We start from the raw sequence: 21,214 nt of genomic DNA, 5'->3' as shown, positions 1-21,214 counted from the left end.
TAAGGGAGAGAGAGATGGAGATAATAGAGATAGAGGAAGAAGCAAAGGAAATGGAGGGAGGGTAGTTCTAGGCTTGGAGGCTGGGCAAAAGATTACCAGTCTTTTGTTTGGGGAGGGCTTGGAGAGCAAGGTAACGTTGGTTTCCTCTATGACTAACATAAGAAGGAAAAAGGAATAATGAGGAAGAAGATGAGGACAAGAATGAGGAGGATAAACACAGGAAGGTCAAGGATGAATGTCACTATTCATTTAACAGCAAAATGGATGCCAGTGTCACATAAGCCAGAAGAGGAATGATAAAAGAACTCTGTCTGTGTCTTCACACAAAGTGTACACAGATCAGTCAAATCACGATCTTTGGGGAAAGAATGAAAGCACTAACTAGTGGTTAAGATAAGGTCTATTGTGAGGTGGCACATGAAGGGTGCAAGGGATTTACAGAGTGGAAGTGAGGGAGGGAGAGCCTTGGAGAGAGGCTGTCCAAAGTCATATATGTGGGAGATGGAATGTTGTGTGTGGGAAATGGTAGAGGGGTCAGTTTGCTCATGACATGAAGTGTGTGAAAGAAGAAATAATAATTTTCTTTAGAAAGAGAAAATGGAGGCAGATTATGGGGGGTTTTATAGGCCAAAGAGCCAAGTTTATATTCAATTGAATTGATAAAGAATTCAGGAGGGTCAATCATGGGAACAGGGACATTGACATTTCCTCCGAGATGATCCATGATCTCCAAAGTAGAGGCAGTTGCAAGCCTTTATGACATAATCCCAGGAGCCACTTTTCTGTAATCTTTCTCCTCCCACCCCATCTCACAACCAATGAGCTCCAAGATCACTTAAGTATTCTCTTCCTAGATTGAGTTGTGTTCTGCTATTGGGGTTGACCTAGAATTTAGGTTGGGAAGAGACCTTAGAAAGCATGTGGTCCAACCTCCTCATTTTAAAGATGAGCAGATGCTGTAGCAGATGGGATAATGACTTGCTAGATACAGTACAGGAACTCATGTCAGAGCTGGGTTTTGAACCCATGTTCTCTGACTCTACCATCCATGCATTTCTCACTGTATAACTCTGTCTCCAAGTGGGCATGAAACAGAAGGAGTTGATGAAAGATACATCCATTTTCTCTGAATATGCTTTTTTCTCCTGCTGGCAATTTTTCCTGATCCCCAGAACTGCTTAATTGAATTCAAAATATCCAGAACTTTCCCCCTCTGACCTATGACTGTTGAAATATGCCCTGTACAGATGGGGAAGGGTTTTAAGAGAGTTGTGCCAGTAACCTTGAACCAAAGGGTAGGCAGAAAGTATCACGGAAAGATCACTGTCCTGGGAGTCAGAAGATCTGAGTTCAAATTCTGACTCTTTCACTCATGATTTGTGGAACTCTGAGCAAGTCCCTTAACCTCTGTAGGCTTTCTTTTCTCCCCCTATAAAATGAGGAAGATTATTTTAGGAGGTGTGTAAGGTCCCTTCCAGGTCAAAAGGCTGATGAGTCTATGAGAAGGGGCGGGGGAAGGACAGGATTTAAGTCTAAGGAATAAAGTTGCAAAGGGGCCTTCTTGCATTCCTATGCTATTCAGGACTGTCAGAGTCCCCTGGGTCCACCTGAGAAAGCCCAGGCAAGCGATATCATAACCCCTGATATTTGTCTGAAGCTTCTTCTCCCACACCCCATTCTCTCCATTTTAGAGATGAATAAACAGAGGTCTTAGAGAAGATAATTCCCTAAAGATGGTTCATGGTCAGATGGTGAATAACAGAACTTGGACCAGGTCTCAGGTTTCTAGGCCAATTCAGGACTCTTTCCTCCACTTCTGCCTTTGGCACAAACGAAACCACAGAATCACAGGAGATCTGGGCAAAGGACCTTAGGGGTCTCCTTGTTCAACCTCTTCATTTTCTAGAGGACAAAACTGAGGTTCAGAGAGGAAAGTATTCCAAGATCACATAGCAAGATAGTGACCCCATTTTTATTGGGGAAGAGAAGGGACTGTGGGGATAGGAAATGATGTGGGGACCCCTTGAAGGAAGTACAAAGGAGGATATAGGAAGGCAACCACTTGCCCCATTTTTGAGCCCAGAAAAGCCCAGCTAATGGCCCATAGGAAGGGGTCCTGGGTCCTGGGCTCAGGGGATAGTGCTCTGGTCACAAGGGTTAATGGGTTTGCTGAGGTCACATTTATACCAGTTAATCATATTCACTAATTCCAGCATACCATCAGACCTGTCCCTTTCCATTAGCATTTCTCAGACAATGGTTTCCCCAGCCCCCATTTCACCTTCAGCCAGGCAGCTGCTCATTCTTACCAATGGCAAAGGATTTAACTCTTTGAGGAGCACCCTTAAGGATACTCCATTCTCTGCTCCTGTCCTTGTGTTAGGAATAAGGGTGATCAGAAGTCGGTGTGAAATGTATAACACAAGGGATCAGTCTGTGGTCAGAGTTAGTGATGAATGAATGAATAAAAAATTAATTAAGCATTTACTATGTGCCAGTCAATCTTATAGCATTGATTAAGTTGCTACTATGTTATCAGGCACTGCGCTAAGTATTGTGGATACAAAAAAAGGGCAAAAGACAGTCCCTGACCTCAGGGAGCTCACAGTCTAGTAGGAGAGACAACATACAAACAACTATGTAAAAACAAGATCTATTCTGAGGGAAGGCTCTCTCCCCTCTGAAAGGGAAAATGAAGGAGGATCAGGAAAGTCTTCCTGCAGATGGCAGGACTTTAGCTGAGACTTGCAGGAAACCAGGGAAGCTAGAAAGCAAAGACGAGGAGGAAGAATATTCCAGGCATAAGGGATGCCTTGATGTGTCCCATGGAAGAAATAGCAGAGGACAGAACACATGGAGAGAGAGTAAGGTGTAAGAAGACAGCAAAGGTACAAAAGAGTCAAATTGTGAGGGGCTTTAACAGTCAGATGGAGGACTTTATATTTGATCCTGGAGGTAATTGGGAGCCACTGGAGTTTGGTGAGTAGGGAAGAAGGGAGTGAAGGGTGGAATGTGATATGCCCAGCCTTGCACTTTAGGAAAATCAGTTTGACAACTGAGTGGAGGATGGGCTGGAGGGGGGAGAGATTTGAGATGAACAGACCCACCCTGCAATAATCCAGGCACGAAATGGTGATGGCCTGCGGTGGGTGGTTTCTGCGTTAGAAGAGAGGAGGAAAGGAATCTATGAGAGATGTTAAGAAAGTAGAAATAGCAGGACTTAACAACTAATTGACTGGGGGTGGGGTGGCAGTGAGAGAGAACTAAGAACTGATTGATCAATTTTAAGTCTTCACTTAAAGTCCTCTAGTGATAGAGAACTCTACATCCCAAGATGGACTAATCCACTTTTGAAGTGTCTCTCATTAATATTATTCATAATAGCTAGTATCCACGAAGCACTTGTAAGATTTTCTAGAAGCTTTATGTACACTACTTCATGTGAGTCTCCCAACAACCCTGAAAGAGAGGTGTTATTATTAGCCCCATTATGAAGATGAGGAAACTGAGGCTGAGAAAAATTAAGTGACTCATCCAGTATCACCCAACTAGTAAGTGACTAAGGCAGGATTTTCAATCTCAGCTCTATTCACTCCACTAACTTGATACGTAGTGATTTATTAGAAAGTTTTATTTTATAATGGCTGAAATTTGTTTCTCTGAAATTTCCACCCTTTGGTACTAGCTCTCCTCTCTAGGGTTAAGCAGTGCCAGTGTACTTCCTTTTCTGTCTATCAATCCTTTAAATATATGAGGAACATGACCATGTCCATTCTAAGTCACCACTTCTCCAAGCTAAGCACTTTCTGTTCCTTCAGATGAGCCCTGAACATCCCTGGCATCTATTCTGCTCACCATTCTAGTGGTCCTCCTCTGGATTCTCCCTTTCCTCAATGTTCATCCTGAAAATTGGCAGCCAGAATTGGACACAATACTCCAGGTGTGGTCTGACTGGAACAGAGAGCTGTAGGACTATTATCAATCTTATTCTAGACATTATGCCTTCTTTAAGGCTGTCTATGCTCATACTTGTTTTTATTAACCTCGATGCCACATAGTTGGCTTATATTGAGCTTATAGTCCACTAAAAACCCCAGATCTTTATCTACAAACTATTCTCTAGCCATACCTCCCTCAACCTTAAACTTGTGCAAGTGACTTTGTTGAGGCCAATTGTAGCACTTGAAATTTAACAGCTTCATCTTGTTAACTTTAATCTACTCTGATTATTTCTTTGGGGCTGGCAACCCTCTTGCCTCTTGGACATTTAATGCTTATCCTGGGTCATCCCTTGGAATTATCCTGGAATGCCTTGCCTCAGAGGCCATATCTGGACTTCCTTATAGTCCAAGCTTTTGCTCCAACCGTAGTGTAGGAAGAGAGAAGAGTAAAAAAAGGAGGGAAGAAGGATGTTTTTCTGTCTCGTTTTCCCAGACATTTTTCTGTTGTGGGAAAAGACTGGCTCCCCAACTAGAGTGCTGACTCCCTTTTCTCCTTATTAGGTATCTAAGCCTGGTGGGCCTGCCAGACAGCCTGAATGGAATACCTCCTTCCTCTACCAAGCCCGGAATGGATGTACAAAGTTCCATGAAGATCTGGCCTTGGTGCTGGAGTTTTATCCCATGACTCCAAGTAAGTTTCAACTCAAAGCAGAGCAAGACTGGGGTGGCCATTAGTTAGAGTCACTTACATTTCCTGTCTTCCCACAACCATATCTCTGATGGCAATGATTCTTCTCTACCTTGGGAAATATAAAAGCTAGGAAAATTCCCCCAATAGCATGCCCAAGGCCTTCTGTTTTTCAGGCCCCAAACTGGATTGAGTTTCTTATCAAGATAAATATAATAGGCCAAGATTTAGGGGATATGTGCTCTAATCTTATATCCAGGCACACACCTTATGTTTAATCCTGTGTCAGGTGCCATGGAAGAGACAGAAGGAAGACAGAGACCCCTGATCTCAAGGGACTTATATCATAACTAAGGAATCCAGACTCACACAAGAGTCAATGCTGAAGTAGTCAGTCAATAAATATTATTAAATGCCTACTATGTGCCAGGCATTGTTCTAAGTACTGGAAGCAATGTGCTGAGCCCCGCCCCTCCCCCCCATAGTAATTAAGTGCTTGCATTATGTGTATAGCAGGTTGAAATGAGCCACAAGGTCCAGGGGTCTGGGTAGAGTAGATTTATGCATAGATTTAGGGTCTAGAATTTTCCACCCCATCTCCAGGAAAACTGGAGTTCCATCTTTATGAAGGATAGAAAGGTGATTGTGACTGAATGAATACACCTCTCTCTTATCTTTAAGAGGTATATGGAGCTAAAATTATATCCATATACTATGATAAGATACTGTCTTGGGGTTCAGGAAAAAAGCCACCTGGTCATTCAGAGGTAAAGAGAAGAGCAATTTAATCCCACCTATGGACTGAGAGGGTAACAGCTTAATCTTGGCTAACATGGTTCCCTTTTTACCACATGCTTAGTACACAATAGATAATCACAGATAATGAGCAAGCATGCTTATTGAAGCAAGCAGTAGAATGGCCACCTCAGGGAAGTTACACAGATTTGTCCAGGCAATAGAACACAAGCTTTTTTTGAAGAGAAAATGATCTCACCTGCTCTTAGCTTCTAGAGTATGGGTACTGGGTGCCATGACCTCCCCACATCCCTCCAGTGTCAGGCCCTCTTATCTGCCATTTAAAATTCTCTTTCTCTCTTTCTACTTCTCCTTTTCTTTCATTTTATCAGAAGTTTTTTAGCCAATCAGGATTCCTATATCCCCAACATACTTTACCTATGAAGTTTATTACTGGAGAAAAAAAAGAATGAAGAGTGAAGTCCAATTTTAGGGATGAAAGTAAAAAGAAAAATATAATAACACACAACAGGAGAAGTACTAATTGTCTGCCAAATACCCGGAGGATTGCTTTGGGTTGCTCTCTTAAATGAGACACATATTCTCCTTAGCAAAATTCAACACATGAGGTGGTCAGATTCTACAGAGGGAAGAGGACTAGGCTTCTAATACCCAAAGATCTAATAAAGCCTTATTGATTACTATATATATGCATAAATGTGTATGCATATATATATTCTACAGCAAGCAATGGTACAAAACTCAAAAATTCTTGATGAAATTCTAAGAAAGCAAAGCTATACCTTATATATACAACAAGGGGTTAATCAAATAATACACCAAACATTCTAGAAAGCATTGCAGTAACATTTTCTTGGCCTTGGGACAAGGCTAGATCAGGTTTGTGCAGAGGAGAACTCACCATGTTTCCCCTCCTCCTTCCTGCAGTGCCCAAGAAAGAATCCTGGAACCTTCCAGAGCCCTTGGGTATCTCTGTGTTGCCACTCAACAACCGAGTTTATCGAAAAATGATGTCAGGAGCACAGACTGCACTGCATGTGAAGAAGCTCCCTGTCTTGGTTAGTCACCCCTACCTGCTTCCTAATCATGCTAGGTGTCTCTCCTCTCAGTCTCAGAGTCCCTCCCCAGTACCCTTTTTCACAGAATCATGGAATCTCAGCGTTGGAAGGAAGCTCTGGGACCATTTACAATGCCTCCCCCCATCCACCCACACACACTTGGTCAATCTCTATTTGAAGTCCTCCAGTAATGGGAAATTCCCTACTTTGAAAAGCAACCCAAACCACTTTCAGATAGGTCTAGATTTCAGGAAGTTTTTCTTGTCACAAACTGAACTGTACCTTGCAGAAATTCCCATGCAGTGCTCCTCATTCTGCTCTCTGGAGCCAAGCAGACAAAACTTAATCCCTCTTCCTTATGATAGCCCCTCAGATAGTGGAAGGAGCTCTCATGCACCCCATTACAGTTTTCTCTGGCTAAAACTATCCAATTCCTTCCATTGATCTTCAACTGGCATATTTCTCTTAAGGATGCTGGGGGAGCTACCTCCATGGGATAGATTGGCAATTGATGGACAATTAATTTATTAGTTGCCTACTATATGAGAGTCACATAGTCACTGGAGATAAAAATGAAAATGAAGTATTCCCTACCTTCAAGAAACTTACATTCTATAGAGGACAATAACCTATGCATATGCAATATATGCAAATTAAATGCACATAGTTTGGGGGGAAGGGAAGTACCTGAGGAGAACAGGAAAAGTAGAACATGGCCCTGCAGCTGAACTTTGAAGGAAATAAGGGATTCTATTAGGTCAAAGAGAGAAGAGAGTTTGTCCCAAATGTGGGACATAGCCTGAGCAAAAGCATAGAGGTAGGAGATGGAGATATTTGAACTCCACAAATGTTCATCCTTCTGTATTTCCAAAGTTCTTTTACCTTCCTTATTGCAGGAAGTAGTTTCTAGTAGATTCTCATTTAATTTTCACCAAATCCCAGTGAAGTAGGAGGCTCAAGTATTAACTAGCCCCATTTTAGAGATGAGGGGCCCAAAGCTCTGAAGTCAGAGGAACCAGTTTCAAATCTCACCAATGACATTTAGTATGAGTGACTTTGGGTGAAGCACTTAACCTTTTAGGGCCTCAGTTTCTTCATCTGCAAAATGAGGCAAAATATGGCCTTGGTAGGTCTTCTACCTCTAACTCTATGATCTTATGATAAAACCCTGGTGGAAGGGGGCCAACTCCTGAACCCAAAGGTTGAAGCTGGGGGATCTTGTTATGTTGTAGAGGTTCCTTCATTTATTGGACCTTTGGGTGGGAATAGAGATCAGAGGCCAATGGGGAAAAAAGACATTCTTGTCAGGTCAGGTAGAGACAGAGAAAAGAGAAGAGCATTATTCTGGATGAGCATTTGTTTAAATATCACACAGCATCCCAGCTGACAAGATGTGGGGCAAACCATGATGTGATCAAATTGATCTAGGACTGGTTAAACAATTTCACCACAAGGTATGGAGGCCGTGTGGTGTATGGAAAATAGAGATCTCTGAGGTTTGAGTCCTTTCATTTCCAGTATCCATGTGTATACTGGGAATATTTAGCCTGAAAACACATGAGATATCAGGAGTCAGAGAGAAAGGGGAGACATGATAATTGTTGTTTGATGTCTGAGGAGCTGTTATGTGAAAGAGGGATTGATTAGATTTGTTCTGTGTGGCCCCAGAGGGCAGAACTGAGATCAACTGGGGGGATGGGGGGGAATTATGAAAAGATGTCAAGAAAGGGGCTAAAAGATGAGGAGAAACGGATCTACTACTACTAACAATAACAACTACTACTACTACCACCTACTACCAACAACTACTAACTACTAGTACTAACTCCTTGTCCTCCTAATATATAAAAATATAATATCCTGATGAATATCTGGTCACTGGACCCAGATGATTCTGGAGGAGAAGTGAGGCTGGTGACCTGCACAGCCCTCTCTCACTCAAAACAAAGTCAAGTGCAAGTCATGTCATCATTTCTCTGATGGCATGGACTTCTTCAGCAACAAAGGACAAACACAACAACCAAAATATATCATTGTAATGTATAATTATATGTAATATAAAATTATAATTACGTAACATTTTTAAGGCTTACAAAGTACTTTACATATAGATCTCATTTAAGCCTTGCAACAATCATGGGAGGTGGCTTATTAACTCCATTTTGCAGATGAAGAAACTGAGGCAGACAGAAGTTAAGTGACTTGCTTAGAGTCACATAGCTAGTAAGTGTTTGAGGCAAAATTCAAACACAGGTCTTCCTGAATCCAAGTCAAGCAGGCTATCCATGATTTCAGTTCAGTGAGATGACATGTATAAAGGTTTTTTTTTTCAAATAATAAGTAACAGTATAAAGTCCCCTTAAGTTCTAAGACAATGACAGTGAAAGTGTGACCAGTGAAAAAACTCAGATTTAAGAAGGACATTGACAAGAGGGACCATTCCAGTGATTAGTCACATAGATTTGAAACTGGAAGAGGTCTGAGAGACCTGTTAGTTTGACTTTTTCTTTCTACAGATGAGGAAACTGAGTCTCAAAGAGGTTAAGAAGTATGTGTGCCCAAGATCACAGAGGAAGTTAAATCAGTTAATGTATCTAAAGCATTCTGCAAACCTTAGAGCAATCATTATGTAAATACTAGCTATTTGTATGATTATTAACAGTCAATATCAGAGCTGGGATGATCAGGGAGACATGAAACTATGTTATGTGATAGTTGGCTAAAAGAACTAAGGATGTTTAGCTTGGAGAAGAGGGGAATAGTGATCTGATATTTGAAGGACTTCGTTCCCAAGGAAGAATCATGCTTGCTCCACTTGGCTGCAGTGGGCAGAAGTAGAGTGCAGTGAGTAGAAACTGCAGAGAGACAGGTCTTTGAGTTTATAAAAGGGAAACTTTTGGCCATTCGCAGCGGTCCAGAAAAGGAGTGAGATGGCAACATATTTCTGTAACACATTAAGCAGTGTGTTGTGATCCTTGTCACTCTGGAGGTTCAAAGAGATGCCCGATAGGCAAGAATGAGATAGAGACTGAATATGGGAAGTTTCTGTCAATGCTGAGACTCCGTGAGAAGAGGCAGCCTCTTGATTAGCAAGCTCCCAGAACCTCATCAATGAAATGGAGGCTATGTCATGAGACATGGAAGCTATTTTCAGATGCCTGTCCATGACCCTGTTTCCCTCTTCTGCTTAAGAGAGAGTGAGTTTCTCCTGTTTCACCAATTGGTAAACAGAGGTGAGGAAGAGGTCACTTAATGGTCTTAGGTGCCCAGGCTATGCTAGAACCACTTCCAGCGTTTCAAAGCATAAAGGTGGCTGAGTGCTAATGAAAGTTTTCTAGATTCAGTTGCTTGTCTGATTTGGCTTGCTGAACTCACTCTTGCTGACCCATTGCCTTAGAGAGGCACCTGGTGACAATCCCTATGGTAGGACTTATTTATTGGGTGTCCACCACATACAAGATCCTGTGTGTTTGGTGCTAAAGGGTATATAAAGAGTTGATTACCATCTCCATAGAGGTTATAGTTGAATGAAAATCAATAAGGAAGACTGATTCAGAGGCAAACTCCTCTTCCAATGAGGGTGTTTGTTTTCTGAAGTGAAGGAAGCAGGGAGAGAGAAAAAGAGAGAGAGAGAGAGAGAGAGAGAGAGAGAGAGAGAGAGAGAGAGAGAGAGAGAGAAGATTGTGGGAAAGAGAATGAGGGAAGGACCTGACTCTCAAACCCGTAGCCATCTCACTATGCTAACTGGTTTAGATAATTATAGATATTTGGGAGAAAGAGCCAGGACTGGCAAAAACAAAAGGACTGGTCCTGACAGGAAATATGGGGGGCTAGCTCATATGAACTAATCCTCTGTCCTTTCCTTCCCAGAGAACTAAGCTGAAAACGATTTCAGGTGGAACGCCTACTGTTAACCTTTCTTTCCAAGTGCTTTCCTCAGAGGTAAGACCAAATGTTTTTTTTCCTAAGGCAAAAAATTGGAGAGAACTCACAAATTCAGCTCCTAAGTTTCTGCTATTGGCCTTTCTTTAGTACTTTTTTTGGTTTTCTCCAAAGATAGAGGGAAATAAAAGGGGCTATATTGCATAAGTTACGAGCATCCCAGACAATGTTGAGGTCCTCAAGATCCAGAGACAGATATCTGAAGACAAGAAGGTAAGTTAAGAGAGAAGGAAAGCAGAGCTTCATCTAGGTCTCGGGGTTTCCTTAAACTTAAGTCACGAGGCCATGTTCAGTACCCCACCAAAGGAGATTCCAAAAGGGGAACTTGAGCAGGGCCAATGTTTTAACCTACAACAGAGGTAGAGTTGTTCCTCAGTTTCCTAGAACCTTTTCTTACTCTTCCCCCTCACCCCCATTCCTGTGATCTTCCCCTATGAAGCATTGCTAGGTTATCTCAAAGGGAGAAGATAACTTGCCCCAACCACTTTGAGTCTGTACTCCAAACTACCCTGGCTGTCCCAATTTTGCGGTGATGCACTTTAATCATGGTCAATTAACCAGCCATTTAACACACATTTATTTAAGTCTATTCTGCTAAGTCCCAATAAGTATGGGACTTATTCAGGGTTCCTCTGAAGTTGTATATTGTTCAAATTCCCCCCACGTATTTCCATTAAGCTGGAATCACTTATCATATTTTATATAATTATAACTTCAAATAGTGTGAATTTGAATACATATAACCACTTCAGAGCATTCATTATTTGTACTTTTAGAAGCCGGCTATCCTATGTGCCAGGCTGTGTGGGTACAAAGACAGTACTCACCTTCAAAATGCTTACATGCTCTAGGGAGAGACACCACATAAGCAGAAAATAAGGATGTATGCATTTGTTCAGCCCTAATTATCTCTATCTTGTTCTCTTTTTAATGGGCACCTTGCTCCATGACCTTCCAGACTGGTTTGGACCTGGATCTGTCACTTTACTAGCTGTGTGATTCTGGGTAGATCACTTCCCTGGGCTTCCCTATCCACATCTGCAAAACAAGGATGCTATATAGTGAACTACCTGCCTCAACAGGTGTGTTGTGGGGATCCTGACATGATGTGCATGAGGAATATGACCCAGGAGCCAATCCTACTCCTAGGACAGGGACTGGATCTGCTCTTTTCTTTATTTTCTTCACCTAATGGCATCGCACTACGACAAGAGATTCCTTTTGACTGACCAGATGATTGGGTAACAGTTCTCAGCTGCCCAAACCATAGTATAATAGGCTGCAAGTATCTCTTCTTGAATGTGGGAGGCTCAGGGGTCTCCCAAGGTGTCTCTAGCTAAACAAAAATCATGTTGAATGAATGAATGAGGGTAAATAAGCAATTAACAGAACATGATAGAAGGGATTCCTACTCACATCTGGAATGGACTAGATCTGGACTTCCTTACTTGAGATTCATGAATCTGACTTTTAAAAATATTTCACCATTTTAAATTTGTAATCATGTGGCTTTTTATGCATATAAAAACAGTATTCTGAGAAGGAGGTCTATAAATTTCAATAGACGCTGGCAGAGGAATCTAAGACACAAGCAAGCTCAAAAATTCCTGGTTTCGATGATCTCTGAGGTCCCCTTTCAAACCTAATTTTATGATCCTATGATGATGGAGAGTGAGTCCTGTAACTGAGCTAATGATTCAAGACTTATCTTCTTCACAACAAAACAATCACTTATTTGGGGGGGGGGGGAATAAATCCATTTAAATGGTTTAGGAAACATTCTTTAATATTGACATGTAGAGAACTTCAAGTATCCGACAAACAGTTGTTTGTCTGACTTTTGTCACTCTGTCCATTGTTAGTGCATGCCTAAACCCAACCTTAGAGTAGCCCTGGTAAAACCAGGATAAGGTAGTGAACATTGGAGTCTAGAGCCAGAACTCCAAAAGTTGAAGCCTAAACTAGTTTGGTATGGCCAAAATGAGCCAAGTTTATCCTTTCCAGCTCACACTTTCTCTCATGTTTCACCAGGCAATTTGTCAAATTTGTGGTTAGATAGGAAGCAAGAAGGAGGCAGTCATTTATGCATGTGATGTGAACGGAGGAAGGGAGGAATCGCTGACCCCCATTAGCACGTTTTATATTGGATCAAAATGCCTTAGATTTAGAGTGGGTAAAGGTCTTAGAAGACTTTTAAGTCTGCTCCCCTCATTTTACAGATAAAGAAACTGAAATTCAGGCAACTTGCCAGAGTCATGCAGTCAGTAAGGGATTTTAATCCAGGTCTTTCTGTTACCAAGTCCAGAATTCTACCCATTACACCATACTGCCTTTCAGTTCATAATTACTCTTTCTGGATTCTGTGATTCCTCCCAGAAGGGGGAGTTGATTCAGTCCTAACCTCTTCCAATATGAGTGAGTTTATCTTAGGCTCTCCTCTTTCAACTGTCCAGGGCTGCCCAGGGGGCCTGGGTGGGTGAGGGGTCCAGATCCTGAAAGGGAAGAAAGAGTGTGTGCAGAAATGGGAGGGCAAGGCACTAAGCCCGACTTGGCCAAGTTCCCAGCTTTGCTTTAGGCTGCTCCTGATTGGAACCTAGAATTCTCTTGGAATGCAGTCTGTTTTGGGATCAGCTCTGCTTCTTGGCCTCTTCCTCCTCTTTCCCTCTTCCTCTCCCCCAATATCCCCAAGTCTCCCAGGAGCAAATTGGAAACTGGGTTGCATTTTCTTTCACCTTCAGTGAATGCAAGTTGGTTCAACTCGGCAGTTCTGGGGTGATGGGGAAAGGGAGAGAGGTTTAGCCAGTGCTTGGCATAATTGCCCAGGGGTCTGGGCACAAGGGGGTCTCCATGTGATGAATTATTCACAGGACCAGCTCTTAAGTGCAGAATTAATCCCTTTCCTTCCAGCTGGCGGCCTCACTAAATTATCCCTTCTAGTCATGTGGGAAAATGCTGCCCAATTCATTTCACTGATGACTGTTTTGATCTGGGACTTGTGATTTTAGCTCTCCACTCCCTTTTCCCTCCCACAACCACCCCACCCCCACCCCGCCTTGCAGGCACAGCCCTCTCCGGGAGGAATCTCAAAGAAGAAAGAAAAGATACACGGGTTGGGGTGGGGGTTGGGGGGGGTGCTAGGACAATGACATTAGGGGCAATTCCAGTCCCTTGGAAAGGCATTCATGAATCACACATTCATGTATACATACATACATATACATTTGGGTGTGTGTGTGTATAATTAGGCATACAGCCATGAATGTGTCCTCACACACAAGGATACTCACACACAAATACACTCACATATACATGCTTACACATTATATACATATTCTTAAATACATAAAAAGCACTCATTCAAAAACAGACACACAAGTCTGCTCACACTCATATATGCACATATACACACATACATAGCAACCACACACAACCCACATCTATAATTGTACATATACAACCTACCAAAACACTCCTCATTAACATGCCTATTTATACACATAGAAATATTTATACCCTCATACTTAGATACAAATAGAGACATACATTCATATTCCTAATAAATACATATAAATGCATATACATATTTTATTGATACATGTACATGCCTTCATATGTACACATAAACATTGAGCTATTAACCAAACATACTGTCTCTTTGATGACTCAGATGGTTCTTCAGGATTTCACAGGTTCTCTGCATCATCACTGCACTGTACACCTTTCATACATACACACATATGTGTATATATACATATCTTGGGACATTCTGTATTATATATTATCTATCTTTAAACATGCATACCCTTATGTTTGTTCCCTTATGTCTGTTACTAGTGTTATAATTTTCCTCTTATTTTTTGAAATAACATCCTTTGTTAGAGATGTTCTGCCCCCATGTGTAATGGAAGATATGCTATTTTGACCCTGTCTGACTTGGGCTGACATGAATTCCTTAAGTTCACAGAATTAGTGTCAGAACCCAAAACCAATTGGTCTCCTGTTTCCTAGACAGTATAGATGCTGCTGCTTCTTATTATTTTCATTATGGAGTCTAGGTATTTGTCTTGTTCTGGGATCTGTGTTTGCCATAAAATTCTTTTGGCCCGGGATGGCCCAATGCTTGCTCCACTCTTGGAGTTAGGGCTAGCCTCTCCCGTTTATCTTCAGTCCCTAGGAGAGTATGACTAGGGTGAACTGATTATGATTCTACTTATAGAAATGCCTTAGTGTTTTCCCCAAACTGATTTCAAAGCTCTCTCTAGAGAGTGGGTGAGTAAAAAAATTAAAAAAAAAAAACAACCCTCTGCTGACATTTTGCAAAGATTGAGTGAAGGAGGAAAGAGAGATTTGCCATGGTATTTTATGGGGTTTTTTTTTCCAAATCCATATCTAACAGCCCCAATGCTCAAAATGATCCCCAAACACAAACCAATAGGCTGTTTCCACACTAGATAGACACCATTTCCTTAGATACAGGTCCAGGATATTGTGTCATTTTTCCTGAAAGCAGCAAGATAAACTGCATGATCTTGAAAGGACTTCCCTTGCCAGTATATGAGATTCCACCTCAAGCCCACTGTTCAATTCACAGCCTCCCAGGACTGAATTCTCACCCAGGATGGACTGCAGAAATGATAGTGTTCATTTCTCTCTCTCTCTCTCTCTCTCTCTCTCTCTCTCTCTCTCTCTCTCTCTCTCTCTCTCTCTCTCTCTCTCTTTCTGTCTTCTATCATTCCACTCAGTCCAGATGGTGGAAGAGAAAGAGAATGGGCCAATCCATTTCCACTTTCTCCCATCCACTATGGGAGATAGAAACTGATTCTACAGCCAAGTTTTGGGGCCTTCAGAATCCAACAGAAAGGAAATGTCTCTGAGGATAGCATGGACTCTGATGGAGCTGACAAAGTAGATAGCACCTACATGGAGTGATCTGAGGGGTGGCAAAAAAGACCCCACCCAGCCTGACTTCCAAAACTGTATCCTCTCCCTTCAAAAATCTTCTCTTTCCTTTCATTAAAACTTTTTCCATTGAAATTTGGTATTTTCCCCTACCCCAAACACTCCCCTTATACTGCAATCACCTCTGAGAGGGGGTATACAATGAGTTCTTCTCACTCCAGCAAAGTATTTTCTTCCAGAATAGGAATAGGATAAGGAACCTAAGATCCTAGTTAGGAACCATGGAGAGGGAGGAGAAATGAATGTGAAACAATTAATAAGCATTTATTAAGTACCTCCTATATGTCAGGCATCATCCTAGGTCAAAAAGTAGAAGTTCCTTTCCTCAAGGAAGTTATGCTATATTTGTAGAAAACAGAATAATCTAATCTCAGAGCATGAAAAATGTGAGGGACATCCAAGACCATATCACCCAATGCAGGAATCCTCTCTAGAACTTTTCTGATAGTCATTTGCCCTCTACTTAAGCACCTCAAGTAAAGAGAGAGCTCATCATTTCTTGAAGGATTCCATTCCACTCCATTCCAGCAGTCAGTGAATGCTTCATTGTTCCATGTATTAAAGTGAAATCTGCCTCCCTGTAATAGTTCTCACCCAAGTCCCTTTTGATGCTAGTTCGTAGATTACCACATTAGAGATGGAAGAGAAAACAGAGGCCATCGAGTTCAACCCTGTCATTTTACAGATGAGGAAGTTAAAGCATCTGTCCTCTGAAAGCATATAGAACAATTGATACTGAAAGGAGCAGGCGGGAAAAGAAGAGGGAGAAAGAATCAAACCTTGAAAAGAGAAGAAAAAATAATGGGAAAGAAGGTGAAGAGAAGGAAAACAATGCTGGGTAAGGAAGATGAGGAGAAAAGAAAAGAAAGATGATATGGAAGATGATAAAGAGGAGAAAGGAAAACAGCAGAAGGAAGATGATGGATAAAAGAAGGGATTTAATTCAACAAATATTCATCAAATACCCACTATATGTAAGGCATTGTGCTAGGCTTGAGGGAGGAGGGGAAGAGATACAAATAGAAAGATGAAATGGTTCCTGCCCTCAGGAGTTTGCCTTCTAATGAGGGAGAGAACATGTACATAGAAACTCAGATGCAAGGTGATTGAGAGGAAAGATTCTACCAACAATGTGAGGCTTCTAGTAATGTTTTGTTGGGGAAATTATACTCAAACTGAGCTTTAAAGGAATATAAGGATTCTGAAAGATGGAGCATATGAGTGACAGTTTTTGTAAAGGCACAGAGGCAGAAAAGGGCATTTGGGGGAACAGATCTGGCTTCGTTGGAATGTAGATTATGTAGAAGTTAGCAATGTGAAACAAGGTTAGAACAATTAAGAGGAAACTAGTTTTGGGGGGGGCTTTAAAAGTTAAGGTGTGGAGGGGGTTGTATTTCACCTTTGAGGCAATAAGGATTTCACTGAAGGTTTCTGAGCAGGGAATAACCTGTATCTTAAATTATTTTAACAGTTATGTGGAGGGTAGGTTGGAGAAAGGAGACACAAGGCAGGAAGAGAAATTAGGAAGCTATTAAAGCAGTCCAGACAAAAGGTGATGAGGTACTGAACTAGAGTAGTGGCAGTTGTGAGCAGAGAAGAGAAAATGGATTGGAAAGATGTTTTGGAGATTGAATCAACAGGACTTGTCAACTGATTAGATATGGGTCTTGAGGGAGAATGAGAGGAGGCAAGAAGGATTTCTTGGTTGCATACCTGAGTGACAGAGAGGATGAATGGTCTTAATAGAAAAACAAGTTTAGAGGTTGAGAGTGGATTTTGATGAGGAGAGGGAATAAGAGAAAGAGAAAAAGAAAATGAGGAGAAAAAGAAGAGAACAAAGAGAAATCATTCCATAATCATAGCTTTCAGCCTCATCCCTGCCTGACAACCTCCATTGCCTTATTTGGATTAACTTTAAAGAAAGGCTAATGAAAACTCATCTAAAGCATATCTGTCCCTTAACAGGACATCTCTGGAAAGCCCAGACACTGAAATAGCCATAGGCTTATGCTTTCTCAGGGCTACCTTGTTTCTAGTCTAACAAGATCAAGTGTTCAGTCCGTGTCCACATACTTGCCAATGGAGCTGTCTTGAAAGGTTTTTTAAAGCTTCAATTTCCATTTGACAAGATGTCCCTGCCATTATTTGAAAAAAGAAAATCCTTATCAGTTTGGACCCCCTCCCTTCTAACATTGTGCCTTCCTAACCAATCAATGGATGCTCCCACTGACATGATTTTCTCATAAAGTAATGCATCACTGCGGCCCCTTCTCCACCCTAAGCCAGATAGGAGAATGCTTATTGCTGCCATATAGCTAAGGGGACTAGAGGAGACAGTATAAATTAGACCAGCTCTACTCTACCACCTGGTGAAGAAAGCCCTCCCTCCTGGGGAGGAGGGAGGTAATGTCTTTGTCTGTGCATTTAAAAAAAGAGATAAAAATACATAACTATAACCAACAGAAATGAAAGCTATTATGTGAATAGAGAGCTTCTCCGCTCCAGCAGTTTCCACTCCAAGCTTTGCCGGAGACACCCTTATCTGGGTGGAAATTGCATCAGGGCTTCCAGCTCACTAGTGAATGGAAGCAGATTTCTCTGGACTCAGTTTGTTAGATAACTAATGAGTGGAATACAGCTGGGTAGAGCCAAAAGCATAAAGGGGGGGAGGGGAAGGAGAAAAATATCTTTGTTAAAACGAATTTGTCAGTTTCCGCTCTGTCCTCCCAGGGGAAAGTTCAGGAGCAAGCTAATTGAATTAGGGACATGTGTGCCCCAGCTAGGAAGACTCCCTCTCTATCTGTGATGCTGGCCAGCAAGGTAGGCAACTCTGGAATTGCTGATTATTTCAGCACCGAGGACAGCAGCTGTGCCCTAGAAGGGCTATAATTGCCCAGGCCTCCCTAAACTGTTGCATTTTGCATGATCCACGTGGGTTACAAGTATGAAAGGAGGGGGTGGGAGGGGATGAGAATGGAGGGATGAGAAAGGTTAAGGGGGAAGGAAAGAGGAAAGGTGGATAAAATGAATGCTGAAAAAAGAGGAGGACAAAAGGAAGAGGAGGAGGAAGGAGGAAGAGAGAGGGAGGAGAGGGAGGGAGGGAGAGAGAGACAGAAACAAAGAGACAGAGAGAGAGAGACAGAGAGAGGGAGAGAGAGACAGAGAGAGGGAGAGAGAGACAGAGAGAGGGAGAGAGAGACAGAGAGAGGGAGAGAGAGAGAGAGAGACAGAGAGAGAGAGAGAGACAGAGACAGAGACAGAGAGAGGGAGAGAGAGAGAGAGAGAGAGAGAGAGAGAGAGAGACAGAGACAGAGAGAGACAGAGACAGAGACAGAGACAGAGAGAGAGAGAGAGAGAGACAGAGACAGAGACAGAGAGAGAGAGAGAGAGAGAATGAGAGTCTTTGTGGTTACAAAGACCTTTATATCCTGATCTATTCCATCCTCACAACCAGCTTTTGAGATAAATAGAGTTGCTGGTGTTTTTTCTATCTTAAGTATCTCAGAAATCTGTATGGTACAGTGAAGAGAAGGCCATCTTTGCTGTCAACAAGAAACAGGTTAAAATTCCATCTCTATATATTATACTAGCGATGTGACCAGAGACAAATCACTTAATCTCTCCATGCACCAGACAAATCTCTAAGGCTAAAGTTATATACTAATTGTGGATCTGTGTTGACAGAGTCAGTTTCCATACCCGTATTTTCTATGCCAGTAAAAATCACAGGCCCAGACAAAAATACAATTTTCATGCTTTACAAGTGGAAGAGTCAGGCCCAGAAATCAGGACTTTTGGTTTCTAAGTCCAGTGTTCTTTGTGCTACAAACAAGAGGGGTAGGTGAGGGCATTGATCAGCAGCAGATGGAAAAAAATAGAAATAACCCTTGAGACATTCAGTGCATGGTCATGCATAGCTATGTGTCTTCAAAGACCATTTCCAATTAAAGCGCTAATGAAGCTGGGCCAGCTACTATCACGAAGCAGCAAACAGCACAGGCCACTTGGCTGCCTCACAATGACAGATGCCAGCTTGAATTGATTAAAGGCTGGGACCAAGAATGGGTCCTGTTAAATTGTAGGGGAAAAAGTTTGAAGTTCACTGATTCCAAAATTAGAAGGAACCTCAGAGGCCCTCTATTCTAATGTGTACCTGACCAAGTATCTCTTCTATAATGGCACCAAATGGTCATGTAGCTTCTATTGAAGATCTCCAGGGATAGGGAATTCACTGTTCACCAAAGCAGCTCATTCCACTTTTAAAGAGCTTTAAATATTGACTCCTAGCCTGACCTAAAATCTGCCTCTCAGTAACTTCCACCCACTGGTCCTACTTCTGTCCAGACCATGTTCAAGTCGTATAGAATCAAAAGACCAGCACTCAAATATTGGTCCTACTACTTACTACCTGTGACCTTTAGCAAGTCACTTTTGCCTCTCTGCACCCCAATTTATTCATACATAGTGTGTGAGAGAGGAAAATTTAGATTATCTGGTCTCATGCCCCAGCTCTAAAATCCTGTAATCTTGAGAGTCAGCATAATAAAGTGAAAAGAGTGTCAGATATGGAGACAAAGAAACTGGGTTTGAAGTCTGGCTATCTTACCTACCACTTGCATAAGCTTAGACAAGTTGCTTAACCTCTCTGATATGCAGTTTGTTATTGTTTTTCTGTCATTTCACAGTCACATCCAACTCTTCTTGACCCTATTTGGGGTGTTCTTGGCAGAGATACTAGAGCAGTTTGCCATTTCCTTCTCCAGATCATTTTACAGATGAGGAAACTGAGGCAAACAAGATAAAGTAACTTCTCTAGCATCACACAGCTATTAAATGTCTGAGACCACATTTGAACTCAGGAAGATGAGTCCTTCCTGACTTCAGGTCTAGTACTCTATCCATTGTGCCACCTAACTGCTCAATATTCACTTTCTTCATCTGCAAAATGAATGGGTTGCACTAGATGACATCTAAGGTCCTTTCCAGATCTAAATCTATGATACTAAGATCTAATTCTAGGAATTGGGAGCAGATTCATCCTGAGAGCTGAGTGGTCCCCCACCCAAAAGCATAGAAAATTGAGTTGTTTTAGATGTGGAACTTATAAAAGGAAGATATCAGGCCAGATAATGGAAGTCTCATAAGAATAGTGAACTTACACGAACTGACTCAGTGAATGTCAAGGAAAACAAAAATATTTTTTTTAAAAAAACTATTGTTTGCCAAGAGAAAGAACAAAGAAGTGACAGAATTTCTGGTTGGGGTAGGTAGAATGATTATGGACTATAGAAGCAGTATGGTGCAGTGAATAAGAGAATCAGGTTCTCCTCAGGTGCCTTCTAGTTATTTGACCCTGGACATGTCACTTAAATTTTCTTTGCCTCAGTTTTCTCTTCTATAAAATGAGTTTTGACTCAGTGGTATTTGGCTCCTTTCTAACTCTAGATCTATGAAGTTTTCCATACGCAAGAAAAGAACCTTCTGCTTAGGAAATATAGACTAAGGACAGTTAACTTTTTTCTGATAACAAAAATGAGTGATAAATAGCAAGAGGACACATGGTTGCCCTCATGAAGTTCAAGTCACCGCAGACAAACTAGACTCCAGGGAACTGAAAGAACAAGCTGATGTAATGGCTTGGTCTTTGTCAGTGATCTCTGAAAAATCATGGTGAGCAAGAAGCCTGAAGAAGGGCAGATGTTGTTCCATTTTTTAAAAAACAGAAGTTCAGGAAAGGGTAAAGAAGAAGCCAATATGTCTGGCTTCAATTTCTAGCAAATTTATAGAATATACAAAGGCCCAATATAGAATCTCTTCCACTTATATAGATCAGCATCTTATCTGTACCTTCTGTATCTGTACCATCTATA

General features: G+C 41.7%; 1 protein-coding gene across 4 annotated transcripts in view; it reads left to right on the top strand.

Annotated features, from left to right (window-relative positions):
• The window catches only part of CCDC33 (coiled-coil domain containing 33), a 204,134-nt gene that overhangs the window by 81,368 nt on the left and 101,552 nt on the right, over positions 1 to 21,214 (top strand). For all 4 annotated transcript variants that reach the window (XM_072628381.1, XM_072628380.1, XM_072628379.1 and 1 more), the window contains exons 8-10: positions 4,503 to 4,632; positions 6,313 to 6,443; positions 10,314 to 10,385. In XM_072628381.1, the coding sequence (XP_072484482.1) occupies positions 4,503 to 4,632; positions 6,313 to 6,443; positions 10,314 to 10,385 (333 nt within the window). The remainder of the gene's footprint in view (positions 1 to 4,502; positions 4,633 to 6,312; positions 6,444 to 10,313; positions 10,386 to 21,214) is intronic.

Source organism: Notamacropus eugenii, chromosome 1, assembly GCF_028372415.1.
Source record: "Notamacropus eugenii isolate mMacEug1 chromosome 1, mMacEug1.pri_v2, whole genome shotgun sequence".
NCBI lineage: Eukaryota > Metazoa > Chordata > Mammalia > Diprotodontia > Macropodidae > Notamacropus > Notamacropus eugenii.
This window is presented reverse-complemented; position numbering and strand designations above follow the sequence as displayed.